Source organism: Capra hircus, chromosome 10 (assembly GCF_001704415.2).
Source record: "Capra hircus breed San Clemente chromosome 10, ASM170441v1, whole genome shotgun sequence".
Lineage (NCBI taxonomy): Eukaryota > Metazoa > Chordata > Mammalia > Artiodactyla > Bovidae > Capra > Capra hircus.
The window spans coordinates 45,413,015-45,437,676 of record NC_030817.1 but is presented as its reverse complement, the minus strand read 5'-3'; the positions used below and the strand labels follow the sequence as shown (position 1 = coordinate 45,437,676).

Genomic DNA, 24,662 nt, shown 5'->3' with positions numbered 1-24,662 from the left:
CACATACACACTACTGTATATAAGATAGATAACAAACAAGAGCCTACTGTATAGCACAGGGAACTCTACCCAATATTCTGTGATAACCTAATGAGAAAAGAATCTAAAGAATGAATATGTGTATATGTATAACTGAATCACTTTGCTGTACACTTAAAACTAACACAACATTGTAAATCAACTACAATAAAATTAAAATATTTTTTAAAAATAATAAATGTGGATAAAATTACAGAACCACTAAACTTTGTCATTGTGATGTATTACAAAGCTATTGGTCAAAATGTGACTATCATGCTTGGTATTATGGGCCAAGTCCTTTTGAGTTGAACATGCCTACGATACTATGGCTTGATATTTACTTGTCCCATTTCACTCACTGTCAACTTTTGTTGGTACCCCAGGTCACTGTTTTGTGGACTATATTAAGTCCACCTCTCTTCTTACCAGCCAAGAGCTATTCAAGTCATACTGTTTAAACACCAGCAAAACTGTCCATGTAAGTCATAATTGTACATAGGAATATAACATTGAAATAAGAAAGCAATCCTTGATTATCATTGTCTACAATGTTCCAGACAAGGTTTATGCTTTTTTTTTTTTTAGATTTTCATTGAAAATAAATCATGTGTTAAATTTGGAGAGAGAGTTGTCAGATCCCCAGAATGTCCACAGACTCCAGTCTGAGAACCAGTTCTACCCAGTTACATGTTATACATTGATACATGCAAATTCACAGCTACAACTGAGAACATAATTCCAGTGTAAAGCAGGTCCCTTGCTTTTCTAATGTCACCTCTGCTTTCCCTATATCCTACCTTGCCTAATATCCTCATTTTCTCCCTTTACTTAGCCACAAGTTTTCAACTAGAGCAGTGGTTTTCAGTCCTTGTTGCACATTAGAATTACATAGGGAGCTTTTATGTGGATATAATATCTAGTCTTAGATGTGTTCAAGTTTTGTTTCTGTTTTTTGTTTGTTTGTTTTGTCTTATACTTTGTTTTTAGTTTTCCAGTTTGTTCAATGTGTGCCTGGGATTCAAAACCACAAGGTTCTGGAACTATTGACAATTTCTATCAAGATATTTGGCTTATTAAGGAACAGTAAGGCTGTGTATTATATAATACTGCTTACTGTATGCCAGGCACTGTGTTGTTCAACACATATTATTACCTCATAAAATCAGTGATGCTATGAAATTGGTATTAGCTCCATTTTTCAGAAAGGTTAAGTTTAGAGAGACAAATTAGGTTCCCTTGGGCTGCATTATTAAGCAGCAGAATGGGGATTCAGATTGTCTGTTAATCATTATCTTAACCACAACACTATAAATATTCAGTCTTATTTCACCCTTTGATTACAATATAGATTTACTTTAACCAATCCCTGTTAAATGCACACTTTGATGAAGGCATTTTTACTTTGAGTAGTTTACATATTTTGACTAAAAATGTGTAAGCATAAAGTATGAATGCAGTTCATATGAACACCTGCAGCTATAGTTCTCTCTGTTTGCTGGATAAATGATTTCATTTTCCAAGATTGGATTTCTTTTCAAAAGAGGCTGAAAAGCATTCACTTAGTTAGCTCACTTTGTTTTCAAGTCTATTAAGAAACACTGCATTTGAATCACATTCTGATTAAACTTATAATTTTAGGGTTACCATATTTGGTTGATTTTAACACATTTTCTATATTTTACATCTTTGAAGTCAGAAATAAATTTGTTTCTTACATTTTGATGGCCCACTGTAGTTAAATTGGCAGATTTTTCTTTGTTAATGAAAGATAAAATAGTTATATGTCTTAAAATTAATGACATCTTGGATTTGATGAATTAACAGTAGTGGTTATATATGAATGACTGTTCCATATATAATCCGCCTATTTTGGGAGGTAAAACAGTATGATATATTCTCAGTATTGTGAAGATTAAATAAGATAAAATAATCATCATGGTATCTGGCACATAGTAAGAGCTTAGGAAATGTCAGCTGTTGTTATGATATTGTAAATATTAGTGTTATAACTGCATGATGGCTCCACAGCTATAGACCAGAGAAAGGTGACCAGCAGCCTTCAGTTTATAAGTGAAAGAAATTAACTGTTCTTTCAGTTATTTCCTGTAGGCAGGTTCTTTTATAAACAAATATGACTGGCATTAAATTAATATTTCCAAGACTGCTGTATATATAGAATGCTGAAAACCACCATTATACAATATACTGTGCTGTACTGCTCATTATGGACTCTTATTCTGGCATATTCTCAAAATACAGAACTGAATATAGATATTCACTAGTCTAGTCCAGGGGAATTTTGTCCAAGAAACGCAGCACCAGAGATTACACATATGAGAAACAAGATTGTTGTCAGTAGACTTTGAGTATGTCAGTTTTTATAAGAGCTTTGCTTCCCTCAGTCACACAACAGTTTTTTTTTTACCTGTAATACAAGTTAAATAGCAAATAATTGTTGCAGGAGTAATATTTTTCTCTTCTTTCAGTAACTCACACTTATTTTTCAGGCCCTGAACACTTTTAAGTATAGTCATACCTATCAGACATTAAAGTGCTTAATATAAAACATGTTGTTGTTGTTTAGTCACTCAGTAGTGTCTGACTGTTTGCGACCCCATGAACTGTAGCACACCAGGCTTCCCTGTCCACCATCTCCCGGAGCTTGCTCAAACTCATGTCCATTGGGTCGGTGATGCCACTCAACCATCTTGTCCTCTGTTGTCCCCTTCTCTACCTGCCTTCAATCTTTGCCAGCATCAGGGTCTTTTCTAATGAGTCATCTCTTCACATCAGGTGCCCAGAGTATTGGAGCTTCAGCTTCAGCATCAGTCCTTCCATATAAAACATAAATTATATTAATTTAAGTTTATACAGAATGTCCTTTTATTTTTGGTCCTGGGAGGTAAAAACTCACCTGAGCTTTGATCAATTTCTTTCTTGGCTTGTGACGTTGCTTTCAATTATTTTTTTTCTATGATTTATGTTTCCTAAAGGAAACTTCTTAAGTACAATTTTGGGGTAAGTGAATAGATTATTTTCATTATTGATTTTAATTTTTTAAATCTGCAGAAAGCAAAAAGAATATTTTCCTGGAATTGTATAAAAAGGAAATATTTTTTTAATTAATAAATTTTCTTTAGAAAGGATTTTTAGATTCTCAGCAAAACTGTGAGCACAAAGTGCCATATATACATTGTTACCCACACATGCACAACTTCCTTTACTATGGATACCCCATGACATGGTGGTACATTTGTTAGTCAGTGAATCTACATTGATACATCATCATCAAAAGTCTATACATTATGTTAGGGTTCAATCTTGCTGTATATATATATTTATTTGCTGAATTTTACAATTATATTATACTTTTTCTTTACTCCTCTCTCTTGAGCTCGACTTCTGCGCCCTACTCTCCTTTGTCTGATACTCTGCCCTGTGACTCTAGCCACCTAACCTCCCTTTCCCTTAGTTCCTTTGTCCTTTACTCAGGGAGACTGCTGGGTTCTGTCTGCCTTCTCCTCTCTCCTGGAAACTTTCTTCTTTCTTCAGCCTGGAAACTTTCTCCAGGCATTAAAGCCGGGCAGTTATAGGAGTCACCTGTTTATTTTTCTCTCAGAGATCACTGTCTTGCACTGTCTGTTGTCCAATGCCTGGAAACAGTTGTTTGTATTTTATCATGGTTTAGGCGTGTAGGTAAATCAAGTCCCTGTTACTCCATTTCGACTGGAAATAGCCTAATGACTACCAAAACCAAGCCAGTCATGTTACCCATCCTCCCAGTCTTGTGGAAGAATTCATAAAATGGGTGAATATAGAAATTAGTCATTTCTCTCCAGTATGTTCCTTGGTGGGAAGATAAGGGTTGTGGTGAAGTCTTGCTCTCCTCTTATGTACAGAGACCCAACCCAAGTAAAGGGGAGAAGTACCTTTCTCCCCTCTCACTTACCATTATCAGTATTTACATAAATTGAGTGACATGTCTCAGCTTGCCCAGGACTGTCCTCACTGCATCCTGCTGTCTTCTTTGTGAAAACAGTAAAATCAGATTCTGCAGTGAATGTTTTACTTTTGCAGTTGTGAGAGTTATTAAAGGTTAATTTGTTTTCAGAGCTTTACATGAATTTTTTTACTTTGGACATCAGTTATGTTGTATATAACCTCATTTCAATGAGGTTTGCTTTTGAAGGTTAAATAATTACTGAAATTTAATATGATAATTCCTACCATAGCAAGGGGCTTCCCTTGTGGCTCAGCTGGTAAAAAATCTGCCGACAAGGCGGGAGACCTGGGTTCCATCCCTGGGTTGGGAAGATCCCCTGGAGAAGGGAAAAGCTACCCACTCTGGTATTCTGGCTTGGAGAATTCCATGGACTGTATAGTCCAGGGGGTTGCAAAGAGTTGGACACGACTGAGCGACTTTCACTTTCACTTCACCATAGCAAGATATGCCAGAGAATCTTTTTCTTTCTCAGAAATTTCTGAGAGAATTATTATTTTAACTTGCCTACAGTTACTCAGTATTTGAATTTACCTCTGTTTGATATAACGTCAGTATTTACCTCCCAGTTAGGCCACATTTTAGAACCATCACAGTTCTATAGAAGAATATAAAAGTTTAATATTTTAGGTTTAAGATGAGTTATAATTTTGGCATCTTATGTGTCCCTTAGAAAAATTATCTTTTGAGATCATTTGTCTAAAGCCAACAGAAAAATCATTATAAGCAATATAATTGTCAAACAAATCATCTCTACTCTTATTGTCAAATAATAAATAGCTCTACTCTTATTCAGTTTATTTTTCCTTTTATATTTCCCCCTTCTTATTTTCCTATTTGTTCTTTCCTCTTTGTCTATTCTCTATCTCTGTCCCTTTCCTCCCCCTTTTTTCTCTTTATTTTGATCACAATTCTTAGTTACTTATCCTTCTGTTCTTTTCTGATTATTTTCTATAAGAATTCCCTTATCTCCACAGGAATTACTGTGGTTGAAATGGTAAGGAGCCAGAAGGGGAATGTGGATACTCGTATATAGAGGTTTCATGTAGTTGGGAATTCAGATTGTAAAAGAAATTATGTTTGTTGTGACAGACAATTATAGTCCTCTGGGAAGAGAGTCACCTTGCAGAATCGTGTGAAGTATAAGCTTTATCTTCCTTGGCTTCTGATGAACTCTTTTTATTCTTCTGTGCCTAGGAATATCTATTTGTTAACAACTGGGTAAAAATTCAATAATAAGTAGTTGAATAATTAGATTGAGGTTTTTTTTTTTTAATGAACTCACCAGTTGCTTTACTACTATAAAGAGTAGTTTCTTTTGTGTTATATCTTTAGAGCACTTTTAGTTAGAAATTATTTTGATGGAAGATATGTAAATACTAATCATAAATGCCTTATTTCTTTGTTATGCAAGCTTTTAATCTATAATATAATCATCTGAGTAGTTTAGATGACATAAAATATATGCTTTTTTAAAGTTTTACTGTAGCCTATGATAGTGTTTTGGAAACTACACAGCATTGTATTTTTTTATTATTGTAGTTTATTTAATAGTTATGGTAAACAAATTCAAATTGGTAGGTAGTTGCTATTTTATATTATGTGATATTTGCAAAGGTGGGAAAAGAGATAGTACTTATTATTTGACTGTAAATAACTTAGGGAACAGAGGAACTTAGCATGGGCTCAGTTCTGAGTAAATAGTCTTGTTATACCTCACATCAAAGGAGCACCTTGTATACTTCCAGAATTCTCTTATGTTCTTTAGTTTTAGAACTAGAACTATTTGACTTTTAACTTTTAGATCCTTGTATCAAGAAGTTCATAGTGCTTTAGAAAATACTATTAATCTTAAAATATCTTAAGAATGATGGAATGTATATCTTATATTGATTTTTTCACGATAATTAAAATTTTGTGTGTTTGTGTGTGTATATATACACATATATATGAAAATTGCACAATACCAGTTGTGAGCCTGATAGAACATCTACAAACATGAACAGATTTAGAAAAATTTAAGAAACATTTTAGAGCATTGAAGATAATTGAAAGTCCAAATTGTCACTTAACAAATCACTAAGTCTGCTTTTCTTTAGTGCATTTTCATTGGTTAGTTCTACTGATTGTTAACAGTAGAGAATTAGTGATTAGAGAATTAACCAAGGCTTTTTCCTTTGGTTTCTATGAGATTCGGTGTGAGATATGTGTAAGATCAGACCCTCAAAATTACCTGCTGTCAGCATTTTAGAGAATACACTATCAAATGGCAGAAATGGCTGTCAAATTGGAATTTAGGAAATAAATTCTCTTGAGATACTGATGATTGGGTCCCAGGAACATACTTGAAATAATCATTTTGGTTGGGTATATGTGTGTATTTTAACAACTTTTTGCTGAAATGTCAGTGTGAATAAGTTAAATTCTGTCTTTTAAAAAACATAGTAAAATAAAAGTTAAAAGAGCTTCTTGTGCATTGCCTGATGTTTTGACACCTTCAGTCTGCCGTTTGTTACAGAACTAATAATCTGTGCTCATTTGTCCGATAAAACCTGAATTCCTCAGTTTAATCTACTTTAATCAAACTTGGCCATACTTCACATACTTCAGTCTGTAATCTTTGATCTACACCTGAGATATTACTTATTAGTTAAATAACTATGCTTAATTGTTTTTCATTATGCTTATGTATTCATTGAGCATCTTCTATATATCAGGCACTGTCCTGAAAGTGAAATTCGTTCAGTCGTGTCTGACTTTTTGTGATCCCATGGACTGTACAGTCCATGGAATTCTCTAGGCCAGAATACTGAAATGGGTAACTTTTCCCTTCTCCAGGGATCTTCCGAACCCAGGGATTGAGGTCTCCTGCATTGCAGGTGGATTCTTTACCAGCTGAGCCACAAGGGAAGCCCAAGAATACTGGAGTGGGTAGCCTACCCCTTCTCCAGGGGATCTTCCTGACCCAGGAATCGAACCAGTGTCTCCTGCATTGCAGGTGGATTCTTTACCAACTGAGCTATCAGGGAAGCCCACTGTTCTAGACACTGGTAATAGAATGATGGCTGTGTTAGACCTGGTTTCTGCATGCCTGGATTTTATGGTCTCATTAGAGACATACAGCCATTAGAGCAATAGGAACACCTGAAGCTTATGAGAGAATTTCCCTTTGGATCTACTTCCCATCTGAGTTGAAATTTCACTGCAATCAGGTGCTAGAAAAAAGTTGGCAGATTTTCAACTTCTCCATTGGAATATACACAGTTTGTAACAGTGTACTCCTTAGTTAAGGCTTTTAACCCCTGCTTATCTTCTGGCTTTGGTTTTCCAACTCATTTACAACTCTTCTTTTGCAGCTTTCAAAATACCAGGTTTAGCTTGGGTAGCGATTGCGTATAGGAATCCCTATAGATATAATAGATATTGAGGACACAATCCTCATGTCTCAGTGCGTGAGCAAAGAAACAAAGAAAATTCTGTTAGGATTGCAGCAGAGTAACCATGTAAACAGGAAAGTCCAGTGAGAATTCAAAGGGAAACAGATTGGGAATTAGACATCAAGATGTTTTACAATAAGGGCTAGAATCAATATTTAGAGCTGGATAACCAGTACAGAATGAGCAGTAAGAATGACCTTGATACTAACAAATACATGAGGCTGACTGAGCTAGAATTGGATTTGGACTAACTGGGGAGTAGAGTTTAGGTAGGCATACTGGATGAAACTTGGAAATAAGTCCTCAAATTTTTAATGTTTTATATGCACAGGAGATCTTAGTTTAAGGCCTTAGTTTACGATTATATCGCTCTGTGTGTCTGAACTGTCACTTCTATGAAGTCTAATTTCTTCATCTGTAGATTAATTAAAATTCACAATGTTCCTTTGAGCTTTTAAACTGAATTATATACAAAAGCCAAGACTCTCCCGTCTCCACTCCTGCCCCACTTTTTAACTTACCCCTGTTTTCTTGCCCACAGAAGCTGCTCATTTTTCTTTGATAATAAAGGGACTAAGCTTGGTTGTAATTAACTGTAAGTGGTTTTGAGTACATAAACAGAACATTGAAACATTGAAAATTCTTCTAATACCAGGAATCCTTGAAGATATGTCTGTCTGAGGGGCTTTCTAGAATCTATGCCCTGAGTAGGTAGGGTAACTTATACTCTAAAAATGAGTCATTTTTTGTCTGAGGTGAAAAATAAGAATGAACTTTCATAATTGAGAATTATTAGAAACTATTGGTAGTGTAAAGTGGGCTCTTAGAGATGGTTCTCTGCTGATAATGTTTGTGACCTTGGCGAATGATTTTACAAATTTAGTTTTCTCATCTGTAAAGTGAGGGAAAGACCCACGTCATCGCATTTATTTTTATCTTAAGTTTAAGAAGCCATATGGTGCACTCTATGTGCCAGGCAATATTCAGAATATTTTACAAATAGCAATGCAGTCCTTTTAACTACCCTCTGAAGGTCAATACTGTTATTATTGCCATCTAATAGATTTTTTAAAAGCTAAGACAAAGAGAAGTACAAGAGGTATAACTTGTGCAAAACCAACCAGCAAGTAGCAGAACTGTTTGCCTGATCTAAGAGTCCATGTTCTTAACTATTACTTTGTGCTACATAATGAGAATTAAGATGAGGAAGCACTTGATAAAATACTCCACAACTCAAAATGATAGAGATCATCTTTGTCTAACTGAATGTTTGGATTATGTGACAGTTAAAATTTGTAGCTAATTTTCAAAGAGCTAGATTATTATAAAAATATACACATGACTTTGTTTTTCTGATTGAACTTCAGAATATTAATTGCTTTAATCATAATCTTGAATTTTGGTGGTTGCTGTATAATGTATATGTACAGCAGAAATATTTGGTTGAATTAAGACACACAAGTCTAGAAAGTTGTTTTTAAAAGTCAGTCTGTGATAAGTTTGTTTACAGATCACTTGCCTTTTTCAGAATAGAATGCTGAGGATCAGTTTAAGCTTTGTTCTTGGCTAACAAAAACAAAGCATATTTTTGTATTTGAAGGTACTCTTCTTCTAGTGAAAATATTTATGTCACTAGTATTAATAAAATAATACTGTACATATAAAGTTGCTTTCATTTATAGCCACAGCCTCTATTTTTTGCACTTGTCATTAAAGTTAACTTTGTCCTTTATTTTCTTCTTAAAGTTTTCTCATAGTGTATAAATCAAGTTGCACTGGGAATGAAAAAACCTAGATCCTGTGCAGCAGTATACATACAACTCTGAGAAAAAGGAAGTTAATGTCTTTTTACCTTTCTTCATTTGAAAGTAAGGTAGATTAGGCTACATAATTTCTAAGATCTTTTACAATTCTAACTTAAAACAGAAACACTCAACACATACCTATGAGACTGGAGCATGTAAATGAGAAACCGAGAATATTTCAGAGTCTGTAGAACCTCACTCATTAGGAAATAAACATCAACAGAATATTAAGTATATTTTTATAAAGAAATGGATGGGTTACTATAACTCTGGAAGTTCTTGCAGTTTGGAAGAGAGTTGGCTCAAGTTAGCAGTACAGTCTGTGTATGGAACAGAGTGAAATATATACAGGTGGAGGTGAAATTTATGACCTTAGGATTGCGTGCCAATACCCCGAAGTAACCATTCATGGCGTAATGGCTTACATAAGTTCTGGGGAAGAGTACCAAGTAAGTGAAAGATCAGTGTGGAAATGAGTTAAGAAAGGACTCTTGTAGGAAAAATGGAGTCAGGAAAGTTCTTCAGAAAACTTGAGGCATATTTAATAGGTAAAAGAAAAAAGGTGGTGGCACAAGATGAGAAATGAGTAGAGCTCGGTATAGACAGTAGTTTGGATAGAACAGGGTTACATGTAGGGAGCAGTAAAAGAAGAGATTAAGAACCAGAGCTGAAGTCCTAAGCAGGCTCACCTTGGTTTATAACTTCTGGAGGCAGTGTTCATATCAGAATCTGCAGTGCACAACCAGAGTAGCTGGCTCTGTATGGTGGCCCTGGCCCTAGTGTCAGGCTTAAGCATTTACACTGGGTTTAATAGGCAGTTAAGGAGCCAGTAAAACAAACAAAAAACAAACAGAAAAATGTTGAGCTGAGAGGAATGTGGTGGAATGGCTTTTCAGGAAGATTAATCTGCATCAGTTTGCAAGACAAATAAGGGCCTAGAGTCCTAGACCATAGCTAGGAGACTGGTGTAAATAATAAGACTCTAACTTGGTAACTGATTTGAAGTTGAAAAGGAAGGTTTAATTTCAAGAGACATTTGAAGAACAAATTAGTAAAATTCAGTTATTGGATTTTAGGCCCTGAAGAGGGAGAATCTCCTGCCCCTGTATCAAAGACTTAGAAGGGAACTTCTTTTATTCTCTTTTGGGATTTGGAGACAATTTTGTATGAGTGAGGATTCTACATGTGTAGTACTTATATTGTGATACATGAATCGTCATTGTGTTAAGTGAGGACTAGGAAAGTAGGCTTTTGTGTTTATCATATGTACCCTTCAGAATAATTGACAATATATGCCACGTCTATCAGAGAAGGCAATGGCAGCCCACTCCAGTACTCTTGCCTGGAAAATCCCATGGATGGAGAAGCCTGGTGGGCTGCAGTCCATGGGGTCGCTAAGAGTCGGACACGACTGAGTGACTTCACTTTCACTTTTCACTTTCATGCATTGGAGAAGGAAATGGCAACCCACTCCAGTGTTCTTGCCTGGAGAATCCCAGGGGCGGGGGAGCCTGGTGGGCTGCCGTCTGTGGGGTCACACAAAGTCGAACACAACTGAAGAGACTTAGCAGCAGCCACGTCTATCTAATCTTCCATCATCACCATCTATTGAGATCACTATTGTCAAAGTCACCAATGACTTCCTTAATGTCAAATCGAGTGGTCATTTCTTTGTTTATGTTTTATTAGACCTCATTACTGTTTGAGACAGTTGACCACACCCTCCATGAAACTTTTTTTTTTTCTTGGAACTTCCATTATACCATACTTGACATATACCAGCTCCTTTTGCTTGTTTATCATCTTCTACCAGATCTCTACTTGTTAGAGTGCCTCAGGCCTTTGTCATGAATTCTCACTATGTGCTTCTAGGTGACTCTTCACTCTAAATGCTGTCCAAGTGCCAATGTTTCCTAAAACTATATCTCTAACCCTGGAAAAAAACCAACCTCCTAACTAGTATACCCACTCTGATTCTTTTTCACTTATTTTGTTATTAACATATCTGTCAGGGCGATCATTTTAAAATGTAAATCAGATCATGTCATTTCTCTAGTTAAAACTGTCCAACAGCTTCCCACTGCATTTAGGATAAAATCTAATTTCCTTCCCCTTGCTTCAAAATTCTGTATGATGTAGTCACTGACCACTTTTCTTTTTTTTTTAATTGGAGGATAATTACTTTACGTTATTGTGATGGTTTTTGCCATACATCGACATGAATCAGCCACTGGTGTCCCCCCATCCTGAACCTCCCTGCCACCTCTCTCCCCACCCTATCCCTCTGGGTTGTCCCAGAGCACTGGCCTTGAGTGCCCTACTTCATGCATCAAACTTGCACTGCCTTGATCACCATTCTAAACAATAATTCTTACCACTTTTCCTCTCTGCTACTGCCTTTCCATCCTTACTCACCTTCTTTTAGTTCCTGGGACATTATTGCTTCATTCCTACCTTAGACCCTTTGCTCAGAGTGCTCTTTCTCCCAGTTTTTTAATGGTTTGTTCCTTGTTCTGACCTTGGCTTAAGTGTTATCTGCTGAGAAAAGCCATCCCTCAACAGTCAGTATAAAGCATTCACATAATTCCTCTCAGTTTTTGCAATTATAGTATAGCAGTTAATACCGTCTTCATACCTATATACTGGCTATATCAACTGAGCCCAATTCTCTAACCATAACCTCTTCTCCTAAATCTTAACACCCTTTCTCAGATTCATCCATATATTTTTCATATTATCAATATAAGATACTAGTTCTTACCTAATTATTTTTAAAAGATTGCTTTTAAAGAGAAAAAAAGAAAGAAAACAAAGCAGAAAAGTATTTGAAACTTCTAAGTTCTAATTTCAACACCAGAACCAGTAATGCCATTGTCTATGTCTGTTGTTACAAATTCCTCTACTAAGTAACCACACTATTAATGTGATCTACTTAGCAGGGGTTTTACAGAACAATAACTAATTAATTAATGTATATGACACTATGCAATTCTTTTATTTATATATTATTTTCAGCTAATAGGTTTTATCTTTTGTCTGATGCCAGAGACTAGAAATTTATTTAAAATTTAGTTTGTCTGTTTGCTTTATAGGAATCTATGCATGTGTGCATATGTAATCCCATGAACACATGATCATGACATTATTTCTTTTGAGAGTTGTGTTTTCACTTATATTGTGGATAATCTTTGTCAAAAGTAGGTCTATATCATTATTTTAGGTAAAACTTTACCACAGTGCCTTTTTGTTAGGGCATTTTCTTGGACATTTAGATTGATTGCATTTTTTGACTGGTATAAATGCTTTAATAAATATCCTTTGACATTCAACTCTGTGTACTTGTTCTGTTATTTCTTTGGAATAAATTCATGGGAGAATCTTTATTCATATTACCAGATTGTTCACTATATGTTTGAAAGGACGTGATTTTTAGAGAAATTTTCTTTTTAGCAGTCCCCCAGGTGTTCTCATGCTTCATTTTATTCCATATATGAGGGATGTGAAATCTACTACCTTGGCAGACTTTAGAAGTAAACTTAACAGCATAGACAGCAGCCCAATGATAGGAAGGACATTCTTCTTCCATTTCCTTTGGACAGAGCTTTGAAGTATTCTAGATTTTTTTTAAAATCAAGGATTCAGACACCACCATTAAGTATTTATGATAAGTTCTGGTTCAGAGGGACTCCAGTTAGGTCCTCCCAAGAAGGAAATGGTGGTTCTGGCCTCTCCCCTGGGATTTTTATGAAGTACTTCAGAGTAGAGATTCATAGACTCCCAAGGTTGAAAGAACCAATGGATGTCTAATTCAGCTATCACTTGACAGCTAAATCCCTTCAGCTACACCCGGGCAATTATTTATCTGTCTGTTTGTGAGCATCCTTAGTGATGAAGAATTTATTTCCCAGGTTAGCCTGTTTCACCTGTGGATCATTCTGATTGTTTAACATTTTCCCAATGGGAAAATTATTCACTTCTTTGTTGGAGAGAACAGATGAAGAACTTTAAGATGGCTGAACTCCAGAACTAGAAGAGAACACCACTAAAAGGGAGCCAGTCTGGTCACAGCTTCTAGTCAGGCAGTGGTGTAAGCAGTATCCCCGTTGAGGTCTTTGGGGGAGAGGGACTCAAGAACTATGTTTTAGTTGATTGACTTCTATTCTCTAATGATCGGTCAATGATAGCTTGTGAAAATTTATAACAACCTTTCTGTTCAGTTATGTTTTAAATCAATTTATCTCTTTAGAAAAAAAAAGGCTAATAGGTAAGCCTTTGCAGCCCATGTTTGTCTACGTTTCAAACACTTTTTGTTTTTATAAAAGTAAATTGTTTACAGAGACCCCCAAAATTATACCTTATTTCTGGGATAATCTATGTCCTTAAGATAGCAATTCATATCTAATGAATTTTTATTATGTCATAAAATTTCCCAGTTCATTAGTCATATTCTTTACTACAGTAAACTCTACTGTATGGCAGAGGTTTTAGAAATTGAAATTTTCAAAATTTTAATAATGCAACTTTTCTAATGACTACTGTCATTTAGTATTATCATTTGTTAAAATTCAGATACCCATAAGTTTTTCCTGACAAGTTCCTAAAGGCTGTCATCATGTTGTCACATGCGTTTAGTATTTTATGTGTTTCATGATACCATTGTTAGTCCATATTATTCCTTGCAGTAGTTTTGTAATAGTTACATAGATAACTAATAGGTAACCACTGTCATCTCTAATCTTTGGCATTTTTCATATAGATAGTTAATACCCTGGCTAAATTCAGTAAGCCTTCCAAAGGATTGCAGACTCCAGTCATGGTTTTGGAGTATTTTTAGTTTCCTATTTGAGGAGGTAATGACCAAAACAACCAATTTCAGTCAAATATTAAATTATTCAAAAATGCTTTTTTCTAGTTTGGTTTTTATAATTTTAAACAATAATTTCTAGTATGTGAGTAAGCCATATCCTACTAGGCTTGTTTTTTGTTGTTGTTGTTTGTCTTACAGTAGGTCCTTATTGATTATCTATTTTAAATACAGCAGTGTATGCATGTTAATCCGAAACTCCCAATCTGATCCTCTCCCTCCATCCTTCCTCCTTGGAAACCATAAATTCATTCTCTAAGTCTGTGAGTCTGTTTCTGTTTTGTAAATAAGTTCATGTGTATTATTTTTTTGGATTTCATATATAAGTGATGTCATATGGTATTTGTCTTTCTCTGTCTGACTTACTTCACTTAGTATCAAAGTCTCTAGGTCCATTCATTTTGCCACAAGTGGCATTATTTAATTTTTTTTGAGTAATATTCCATTGTATGTATGCACCACATCTTTATCCATTTGGAAGATGAATTATAATTTTAAAAATAGTATCAAATATGTATGAGACATTACTTAGGCTGTGGACCATCCTTAGTACTCACATGGAGTAGTTGACATCTTGGCAACACTCAGCATTTCATAGCTTAGGAGCAACTGTTCTGACACAGTTTTTAGCTCTCCAAGATTACCCCACAGTTTGAGAGAGGGAAAAGGATGAGCCCAGAGAAATTTTCTGAGAGCTAAAGTCACGCCATATTGCCAGCCCATGGCAAAGCTGTGCTAGTCTTGAAAACTCACAGAACCATCAGAGAAAAAAGGATGAGTGGATTTCTTTTTATGTCTTTTGATTCCCTCTGCAGGACATCATGATTTAACTCACTGTGTCTCAGGAGACCACAGGAGACCCTTGGCTTATGACCTAATTGGTTCCTGGAGGAAAAGTGAAAGTTCACACCTCTCTTTTATCCCCAGTTGGCACAATATTATAAATTATGGTCCTTTTCCTGGAAACAAACCCTGTACCACAAATATTCCAAAATATATTATTAAAATATATGTTGAATGTATATTATTTATATTTATATTTTTACAAGTATCTATTAAAGTATATAAAAGCAAAATTTGTAGCCACAAAAAAAGAAAGCATGTTTGGGGTAGTTAGGGACTCAGATTCTGGAACCAGACTTACGAAGGTTCAAATATCAACTTTGCAGCTTCCTAGCAGGGTGATCTTGGGCAGTTATTTAATCTCTCTATGCTTTGGTTATCTATAAAAATGGTGGTAATAGTCCCCACCTTCTAGAGGTGCTCTGAGGATTAAATAAGTTAATATATAGAAAGTAGTGAGAATTGACAATGCCTGACAATTTCACCAAGTGTTGACTGCTATTTTATATGTTGTAAATGCTCATTTTAGGGAAACTTTTCGGAATGGCCTTAAAATACCAGCTCAATCAAGTTGGCTCTCAAGGTTCCTTCTTTTCCTAATAAGCATTCCTGAGGCTAGATATAGATGCTTATCATCATACCCCCCTCAAGGCCATTCACAATCAGGCTCCACTCCTACCTTTTCTATACTTCTTTTTGTACAAATGCTCCCCTCAAGTTGTACTTACTCTTTACTAGTTCAGCCCAACATCTGCCTCTCTTGCAAAATTTAACCAGTATTATCTGAACTTCATTGGAATTTATTGTGTGCTTCAATGTTCCACTGTTTTAAAAATCATCTCTGAGTCAAACCGTTTGAGACTAGTAGCTATATGCAGTACAACTTTGTGTTCCCTCGTCATCTACTTTGGGATGTGCTTAGTCGCTTGTGTGCCAAGTTGCTTTAGTCATGTCAAATTCTTTGTGAACCTAAGAACTGTTGTCCACCAGGCTCCCCTGTCCATGGGATTCTACAGGCAAGAATACTGGAGTGAGTTGCCATGCCATTCTCCAGTGTATCTTCCCAAACCAGGGATCAAACCCAAGTCTCTTATATCTCCTGCATCAGCAGGCGGGTTCTTTACCACTAGCGTCACATCTTCCTGACCCAGGGATCAAACCTCCATCTCACATGTCTCCTTTATTACAGGAATGTGTGTCTCCTGTATGTACTGCTTAATTGGTAGAGATAAGAGAAAGCAGCCTTTTTAAGACTGTACTATAAATTGAATTTTGTGTGTGCATGTACACATGCATGCATGTCCAATCTGCATAGCAGGTTAATAGTTTTGAAAACTAACTGTACTTTTAAAATTGGAGGACTTGTAAGAAATTTAAAATTAATATAACTAAGTGAAACATTTGCAGGTTAGATTGTTTGAAACTGCATAGGAACCAAAAAACATCACACTTTGTATATTACAATCAGACCTGCATCTCCTGTTGGATAATTATGAAATGTCTACCTCTGCAACTACTGCTACTGTGTGGCAAATAAAAAGAAGAATGCTGTGACTGTGAATGTCCACATCACCGAATTAGGGCTCTAAGAACTAGGAACTAGTTAAGGAATGAGAAAAGGAGAGAAAGGGAAAAACATACTTTTGGATCTGCCTCTTTTTCTAATATTTAATAGTAATAAAACATCTTAACTAAAAATGTATGATGTAATAAGACATTTTAACCTTTTGGCTGTTGGCAAAGTTTTCTTCATGAAAGCTATTATATTTGACATCTAAAAATATTATTATCTTAAAGGATTTTCTGTTGTTGTTCAGTCGCTCACTTGTGTCCGACTCTGCGACCTCATAGACTGCAGCACATCAGGCTTCCCTGTCTTGCACCGTCTTTGGAGCTTGTTCAAACTCATGTCCGTGAGTTGGTGATGCCGTCAAACCTACTTATCCTCTGTCGTCCCTTTCTCCTCCTGCCTTCAATTTTTCCCCAGCATCAAGGTCTTTTCTAATGAGACATTCTTTGTATCAAGTGGCCAAAGTATTGGAGTTTCAGCTTCAGCATCAGTCCTTCCAATAAATATTCAGGACTGATTTCCTTTAGAATTAACTGGTTGGATTTCCTTGCAGTCCAAGGCACTCTCAAGAGTCTTTTCCAACACCACAGTTCAAAAGCATCAATTATTCAATGCTCAGCCTTCTCTATGATCCAACTCTCAGATCCATACATGACTACTGGAAAAACCACAGCTTTGACTAGACTGACTTTTGTTGGCAAAGTAAGGTCTCTGCTTTTTAATATGCTGTCTAGGTTGGTCATAACCTTTCTTCCAAGGATCAAGCATCTTTTAATTTCATGGCTGCAGTCCCCATCTGCAGAGGTTTTGGGCCCCAAGAAAATAAAGTCTCTCACTGTTTCCATTGTTTCCCCATCTATTAGCCATGAAATGATGAGACCAGATGCCATGATCTTCATTTTTTGAATGTTGAGTTTTAAGCCAGCTTTTTCACTCTCCTCTTTAATCTTCATCAAGAGGCTTTTTAGTTCCTCTTTGCTTTCTGCCATAAGGGTGGTGTCATCTGCATATCTGAGGTTATTGATATTTCTCCCAGCCATCTTGATTGCAGCTTGTACTTCATCCATCCCCACACTTAGCATGATATACTCTGCATATAAGTTAAATAAGTAAGTGACAATATACCGCCTTGATGTACCCCTTCCCATTCTGGAGCCAGTCCATTGTTCCATGTCTTGTTCTAACTGTGGTTTCTTGATCTGCCTCTCAGGAGGCAGGTGAGGTGGTCTGGTATTACCATCTCTTTAAGAATTTTCCACAATTTGTTCTGATCCACACAAAGGCTTTATCATAGTCAATGAAGCAGAAGTAGATGTTTTTCTAGAATTCCCTTGCTTTTTCTATTCCTTAATATTAAATATTTTAATTGACATTTACATAAAAATAATTTTATGCCGTAATTTTAAGCAGGTTTGTTATAAATGAAATTGAGGATTATCCATCAACGTTTGATTTTTTTACCTGGTTAATTAAGAGTTTATTGTATTTTAATTGCCTTGTTTTTACTCTTTGTTCAGTTCAGTCACTTGGTCGTGTCCTACTCTTTGCGACCCCATGGACTGCAGCACACCAGGCCTCCCTGTTCATCACCAACTCCCAGAGTTTACTCAAACTCATGTCCATTGAGTTGGCGATGCCATCCAACCATGTCATCCTCTGTCATCTCCTTCTCCTCCTGCCTTCAGTCTTTCCCAGCTTCAGGGTCTTTTCAAATAAGACAGCTCTTCGCATCAGGTGGCCAAAGTATTGGAGTTTAAGCTTTAGCATCAGTCCTTCCAATGAATATTCAGGACTGATTTCCTTTGGGATGGACTGGTTGGATCTCCTTGCAGTCCAAGGGATTCTCAAGAGTCTTCTCCAACACCACAGCTCAAAAGCATCAATTCTATGGCACTCATCTTTCTTTATGGTCCAGCTCTTACATCCATACATCACTACTGGAAAAATCACAGCTTTGACTAGATGGACCTTTGTTGGCAAAGTAATGTCTCTGCTTTTTAATAGGCTGTCTTGGTTGTTCATAGCTTTTCTTCCAAGGAGTAAGCATCTTTTAATTTCATGGCTGCAGTCACCATCTGCAGTAATTTTGGAGCCCCTCAAAATAAGGTCTGACACTGTTTCCACTGTTTCACCATCTATTTGCCATAAAGTGATGGCAGATGCCACGATCTTAGTTTTTCTCCACTCTCTTCTTTCACTTTCATCAAGAGGCTCTTTAGTTCTTCTTTGCTTTCTGCCCTAAGGGTGGTGTCATCTGCATATCTGAGGTTATTGATATTTCTCCTGGCAGTCTTGATTCCAGCTTGTGTTTCATTCAGCCCAGCATTTCTCATGATGTACTCTGAAAAGTTAAATAAGCAGGGTGACAATATACAGCCTTGACGGACTTCTTTCCCAATTTGGAACCAGTCTGTTGTTCCATGTCCAGTTCTAACTGTTGCTTCTTGACCTGCACACAGATTTATCATGAGGCAGATCAGGTGGTCTGGTATTCCCATTTCTTTAAGAATTTTCCACAGTTTGTTGTGATCCACACAGTCAAAGGCTTTGGCATAGTCAATAAAGCAGAAATAGATGTTTTTCTGGATCCAGTGGATGTTGGCAATTTGATCTCTGGTTCCTCTGCCTTTTCTAAAACCAGCTTGAACATCTGGAAGTTCACAGTTCATGTACTGTAGAAGCCTGGCTTGGAGAATTTTGAGCATTACTTTACTAGTGTGTGAGATGAGTGCAATTGTGCAGTAGTTTGAGCATTCTTTGGCATTGCCTTTCTTTGGGATTGGAATGAAAACTGACCTTCTCCAGTCCTCTGGCCACTGCTGAGTTTTCCAAATTTGCTGGCATATTGAGTGCAGCACTTTCACAACATCATTTTTTAGGACTTGAAATAGCTTCACTCTTTGTTAGTGGATATAATTGAATTTGGGCTGTGGTATTAGTTTTTGTAGACATTAAAAAATGAATTCTTATCAAGGATACCTTAAAGCAAGGACCCATCTTTCTTTCTTTTCTATCTTTTAATACTAGATACTCTGGATGAATATTTTGAGTATGATGCAGAGGAATTCTTGGTCTCTCTGGCCTTGTTAATAACAGAAGGACGAACACCTGAATGTTCTGTTAAAGGTCGGACAGAAAGTTTCCATTGTCCTCCAGCACAGTCCTGTTACCCAATAACTACAAAACATGAATGTAGTGACAAGCTGGCCCAGGTGAGAATTGTGTGTTGAATGCATTTTATCTGCCTTTTATATAAATTAGTTTAAATTCTGTCATCACCTTTATTACAATTTTAACATTCACATTTAAGTATAAAATTGGTTACAACATAAAGAAAAGTATAGTACATATTTTTTCCATCAGCAGGTAAGTGTGCTGCTAATTTCATACCTTTGTCCACACACATCAGATTTAAGATGATCCTTGTTAACTGTGAATTAGATTTCATTAGGTTTAGTCTCAGCCCTAGTTCATCAACTTTATGTTCTTGTTTATTTATTCAATTTATGTTTATTATTATTTTCCCCACATTAATGGGAGGATGCTTTTTACTGTCATTAATGTTTCTGTATAATACTGTTAAAAATATTTATTTTGGTATGTAGCGTATAATTTGCTGTAAAGATATTTCTGCCAGTTAGTTTTTTAAATGTAGTCCAAATTTTTAAACTTCTAAAATCTTGTCTATTTTGAGTGTTTAATGAAAATGAACTTTTAATATTTTGCTCTTAGACTGAATCTTTCATCTATAATTAATGATATCAAGATGAGACAAGGCTGGGTCATCTTGAGGCCTGTCAGACATTGTGCATGGCAGTTATTTTTTCACAAAATAGAGCAAAGATATCCTCCCACAAGAAAATTTGCATCATAATTGTTGTTAGCTACTAATCCCCAAACTCTGGAGTTAATAGTGCTGATGCATTGTTCAGTGAGGAAACCTAAATAGACAGACAAGCCTGAGCAAAGCCCTTGAATAGGCGACTCATTTTCATACAGATGTCTGCTTTACAATTATACTTTTCGAATTGAAATATAAAACTGGATGGGCTATTGAGCCATTTTGCTTACCTCCATCTTCTCCAAGTGTCGCCAAGCCAGACGAACTAGGTCTGAGGTCGCATTGTTGTGGAAGAATAACCTTCCAATCATGGTGGAAGTGATGCTACTACCAGACTGCTGCTACAGTGATGATGGGCCCACCACCGAAGGAATTGATCTAAATGATCCTGCTATTAAACAAGATGCGTTATTATTAGAAAGATGGATATTAGAGCCAGTTCCTCGACAGTAAGTTGACCTGAGTTTGAAGTTGTCCCTGGTAAATTAGATTTTCCATTACTTTCTATAAATTACTTTAATGATATGTCTTTGAATCCTTCTATTTATGTAGTAAAATTTACCAATTTTGTACTTCTGTGACTTCAAGTGACACTTATAAATGTACTCCCGCACTCTTGAAAGCATATATCCTGAGTGAGATATTTACCAGTTCCTTTCTAAAATTCAGTCATTTTATACTTGCTGACATTTAGATGATGCTTTTTTACTTTCCTTAGGAGTGGTGATCGATTTATTGAAGAGAAGACTCTCCTGTTGGCTGTCCGCTCATTTGTGTTTTTTTCTCAATTAAGTGCTTGGCTGAGTGTTTCTCATGGTGCTACTCCACGAAATATTCTTTACAGGTATGTCTAGGGCAGAAAAAGAACCATGTGTATTCAGCTACAGTGGTTAACTACTGAATGGTATTTGACCTTTTAAGCAGTTTACTTCCTTCATTTCTAAATGTAAGTGGATAAAATTTACTCAAGTTTTTCTCAAAGCACGTTAGAGAAGTTTAGATATGATATGACTCAAGATGAGTTTTGCTTCTTGGGTTAAATTTGGTGTAGAGTAGTTTTCAGAGAACTTTTAAGCTTACTTTGTAGAACCAACAATGAATTCATACCACCATTGTAAATAAAGTGGAAAAACTTTCTGGGCTGCTGAATTTTCACAATGGTAAACCTACTTAATTTTTAGATCTTGAAAACTGTAAACACACAAGCTGCTGAACAGCTGTCTTAACTGTCTCTTTAGGCAGGTAGCCATGAGATAGAGAGTATGTCTAAATCACCTCACAGAAAGGATATAATTATAATAGAATTAACTGAATTCATTTATTTAGAAGCAAATGGAAAGTTCCTTTTTTCTATTTTGACAACTAATTTTGAATTACACTATTTTTTAACTTTAGTGCTTTATTACTATAATGTTCTTAAAAAGAAGATTGTCTGTATTGCAGGCATAGTCTATTTATGTTGGTTTTGTTAGAGTGACATGCATGGTAAAGTAGATTAAAATCTCAATAGGAATTAGTGCAAACAAAGGTAAGTATATGATTGTTTAAAGTTTTGAAAATAAGATATAATAATTATATGTTTTATAATCCATTGATTCCATTTTTTTCTGTGTGATTCTAGAATCAGTGCTGCTGATGTAGACCTACAGTGGAATTTTTCACAGACTCCAATTGAACATGTGTTTCCTGTTCCCAATGTTTCTCACAATGTGGCCTTGAAAGTCAGCGTTCAGTCCTTGCCCAGACAATCTAATTATCCAGTTTTGACCTGTAGTATTCACACTAACATTGGCCTTTATGAGAAAAGAATTCAAGAACATGAACTTAAAACCCATCAGCACCGAAATTCTACAGAAGCAGATCATTGTAGTACAGACAGTTCACAACGTGTTTGCAGCAAACAAACTTGGACCATGGCACCTGAAAGCATAATATTACATGCAAAAAATGGCACAACTCCAGAATATAGTGCAGCTGTCAAAAATGTCAAGCTATATCCAGGCACTGGTAGTAAATCTGACTATGGAACATCTCAAGGCAATATTTTAGGCTTCAGTAGTATAGGAGAGAAAAAGTCACATGAAACATCAGTGAGAACCTTAAAATCATTTTCAGTGGTTGATTCCAGTGACTCTAGTCGCCAGAGTTCCTGGCAGTCAGTTGGTGAGACTAATCCTTTAATAGGCTCTTTAATTCAGGAGCGGCAAGAAGTTATTGCAAGAATAGCTCAGCATCTGATTCATTGTGATCCAAGTACTTCCCATGTTTCTGGACATCCACTTAATATGCAAGAATCTAGTTCACTTAATTCAAAACTTTTCCGTGTTTCACAAGAAAATGAAAGTGTACGAAGATGTAAAGAAACATTCTCTGTCTCTTTTGGCAGTCCAGAGCTCACCTCTTCAGAAGATACCAGTGAAGGGAAGATTCGAGTAAAACCAGAAACTCCTCGAAATGACACTTGCATCTCTAATGGTCTTCATTCTCATCAGTCTGTTGGTGAGACTAATCCTTTGATAAGCTCTTTACTCCAAGAACGGCAAGATATCATTGCAAGGATTGCTCAACACTTGGAGCATATTGATCCAATGGCATCTCACATGCCCCGGCAATCATTCAATATGCAGGACTCCAGTTCAGTTCCTTCTAAAGTATTTAGGAGTTCCTATGAAGACAAAAATTTACTGAAGAAAAACAAGGATGACACCTCTGTTTCCATTTCTAATACAAAATTTTCCTTGTTAGATGATATCAGTGAAGGGAAAAACTCAATATCTAATAAATATTTTAGTTCTTTTAATTGCAACAGTAAAGTCAAGCCTTCTTTGCAACCTCAAACAAGAAGAAATCTGTATAAGGACAATCCTAGTGAAATCCAAAGTACGTTTCAGGAGACACAGAACAAAGCTCCTGGTTTAATGACCCCTTCAAATATATCTCACTGCAAAGAAAATAACTTTGATTTGACAATCAGGTTAGAAAACACATGTTCTGAGTGTCAATTTAAGAAGCAAGAAATTAACGATGAGATTGATAAAGAGCATTCAAATTGTAACAGTATTGACAAACAGATTTACACAAATAAGTATAAGGACAAAATAATAAATGAAAATTATAATCCAGAATCTTTTAGCAATCACCAGTGTGATAATTCAAAAAAAAATGACTCGAAAGTAAAAGTTACTGTGTTGGAAATGTCTGGATATCTGAGTAAACATGAAAACGAGTGCTCAAATAAAGACCCAAAAAGGCCTAAGCCATGTGAACAAAACACTCAACTTAATAGTATAGAAAATTATCTTATTAAAGATAGTGAAGGTTTCAAATGCAAAAAGCTAGACCAATTAAGAAATGAACAGGATAAGAAAGATCCGATTGATGAAAACTCTCAAAACTCTTCTCAGAGAAAGAATATAAAAGACTGTTTGTCCACATGTGAACGACTGAAAAATAAAGAGGTGTTGGTAAGTAATATCTAACATTTCAAATATAATCCTCAAATACTTGTTATGGTTTGAATTTTGTTTACAGAAGATCTTGTTATAAAGGCCCAAGGTGCCCATTGTCTATAGAGCAGACTATCTGGCTACAGATCTAGTATTAACATCCTTATAAATAAACTACCCACTTAAGAGCAAATGCTAGGTAAATTCTTCCTCTTGCCCTTTTTTGTTTATTTCAATACTGGGAACGGTTGCTGGAGAGTAAAAAGGAGTCAGAAATGAAACTTGTATCATTAGCTTAATGTGTTATTTGTTAGCAACTCTGGCCCTTTACTAGCAGAGTGCCCATTGTGTTATGCCTCTGCCCAGCTAAGGAATATCTAGTGAAATCACTGACCAGTGGTCAAAATACCTACATTCCAGTCCTGACAAATTTGGACCTTGAGTGAAGCTGAATAAATCACTCACTTCTAAAACTTCCAGTCTCCTCAATTTTAAAGTAAGAATGATGAATCTCTTTTGCTTATAGTTGTGGTAATAATTAAATTGTAGATTTTTAAACATTTTTTAAACTTTTACTTTACTACATAAATCAGACATACTTAAGTTATTTCCATTTTATTTGTCCACCAAACCACTTTTTAACTTTAGAAAATTATTATTAGACTTAAATTTCCTTTGTTTCTCTAAAAAGCATTACAAATTTATATCTCAGTTGTATGGAAAACTACTTAGCTGCCTTGATCCAAATCTGAATGACCTTGGTTCATCTTCTTTATCAGGCAGATTAGTCTTGTTGGACATTAGAGTCTTAAAATTATGCCATGTTGCCAATTGC

At 35.8% G+C, this 24,662-nt stretch overlaps 1 protein-coding gene across 5 annotated transcripts in view; it reads left to right on the top strand.

Moving 5' to 3' along the window:
* Positions 1 to 24,662, top strand: part of FAM214A (family with sequence similarity 214 member A) — an 85,791-nt gene that overhangs the window by 39,366 nt on the left and 21,763 nt on the right. For all 5 annotated transcript variants that reach the window (XR_001918677.1, XM_018054222.1, XM_018054221.1 and 2 more), the window contains 4 exons: positions 19,568 to 19,752; positions 20,628 to 20,830; positions 21,100 to 21,225; positions 22,003 to 23,845. Coding sequence is in view for 4 of the 5 variants with exons in the window: in XM_018054222.1 (XP_017909711.1) it covers positions 19,568 to 19,752; positions 20,628 to 20,830; positions 21,100 to 21,225; positions 22,003 to 23,845 (2,357 nt within the window). In the remaining variant the exon portion in view is untranslated. The remainder of the gene's footprint in view (positions 1 to 19,567; positions 19,753 to 20,627; positions 20,831 to 21,099; positions 21,226 to 22,002; positions 23,846 to 24,662) is intronic.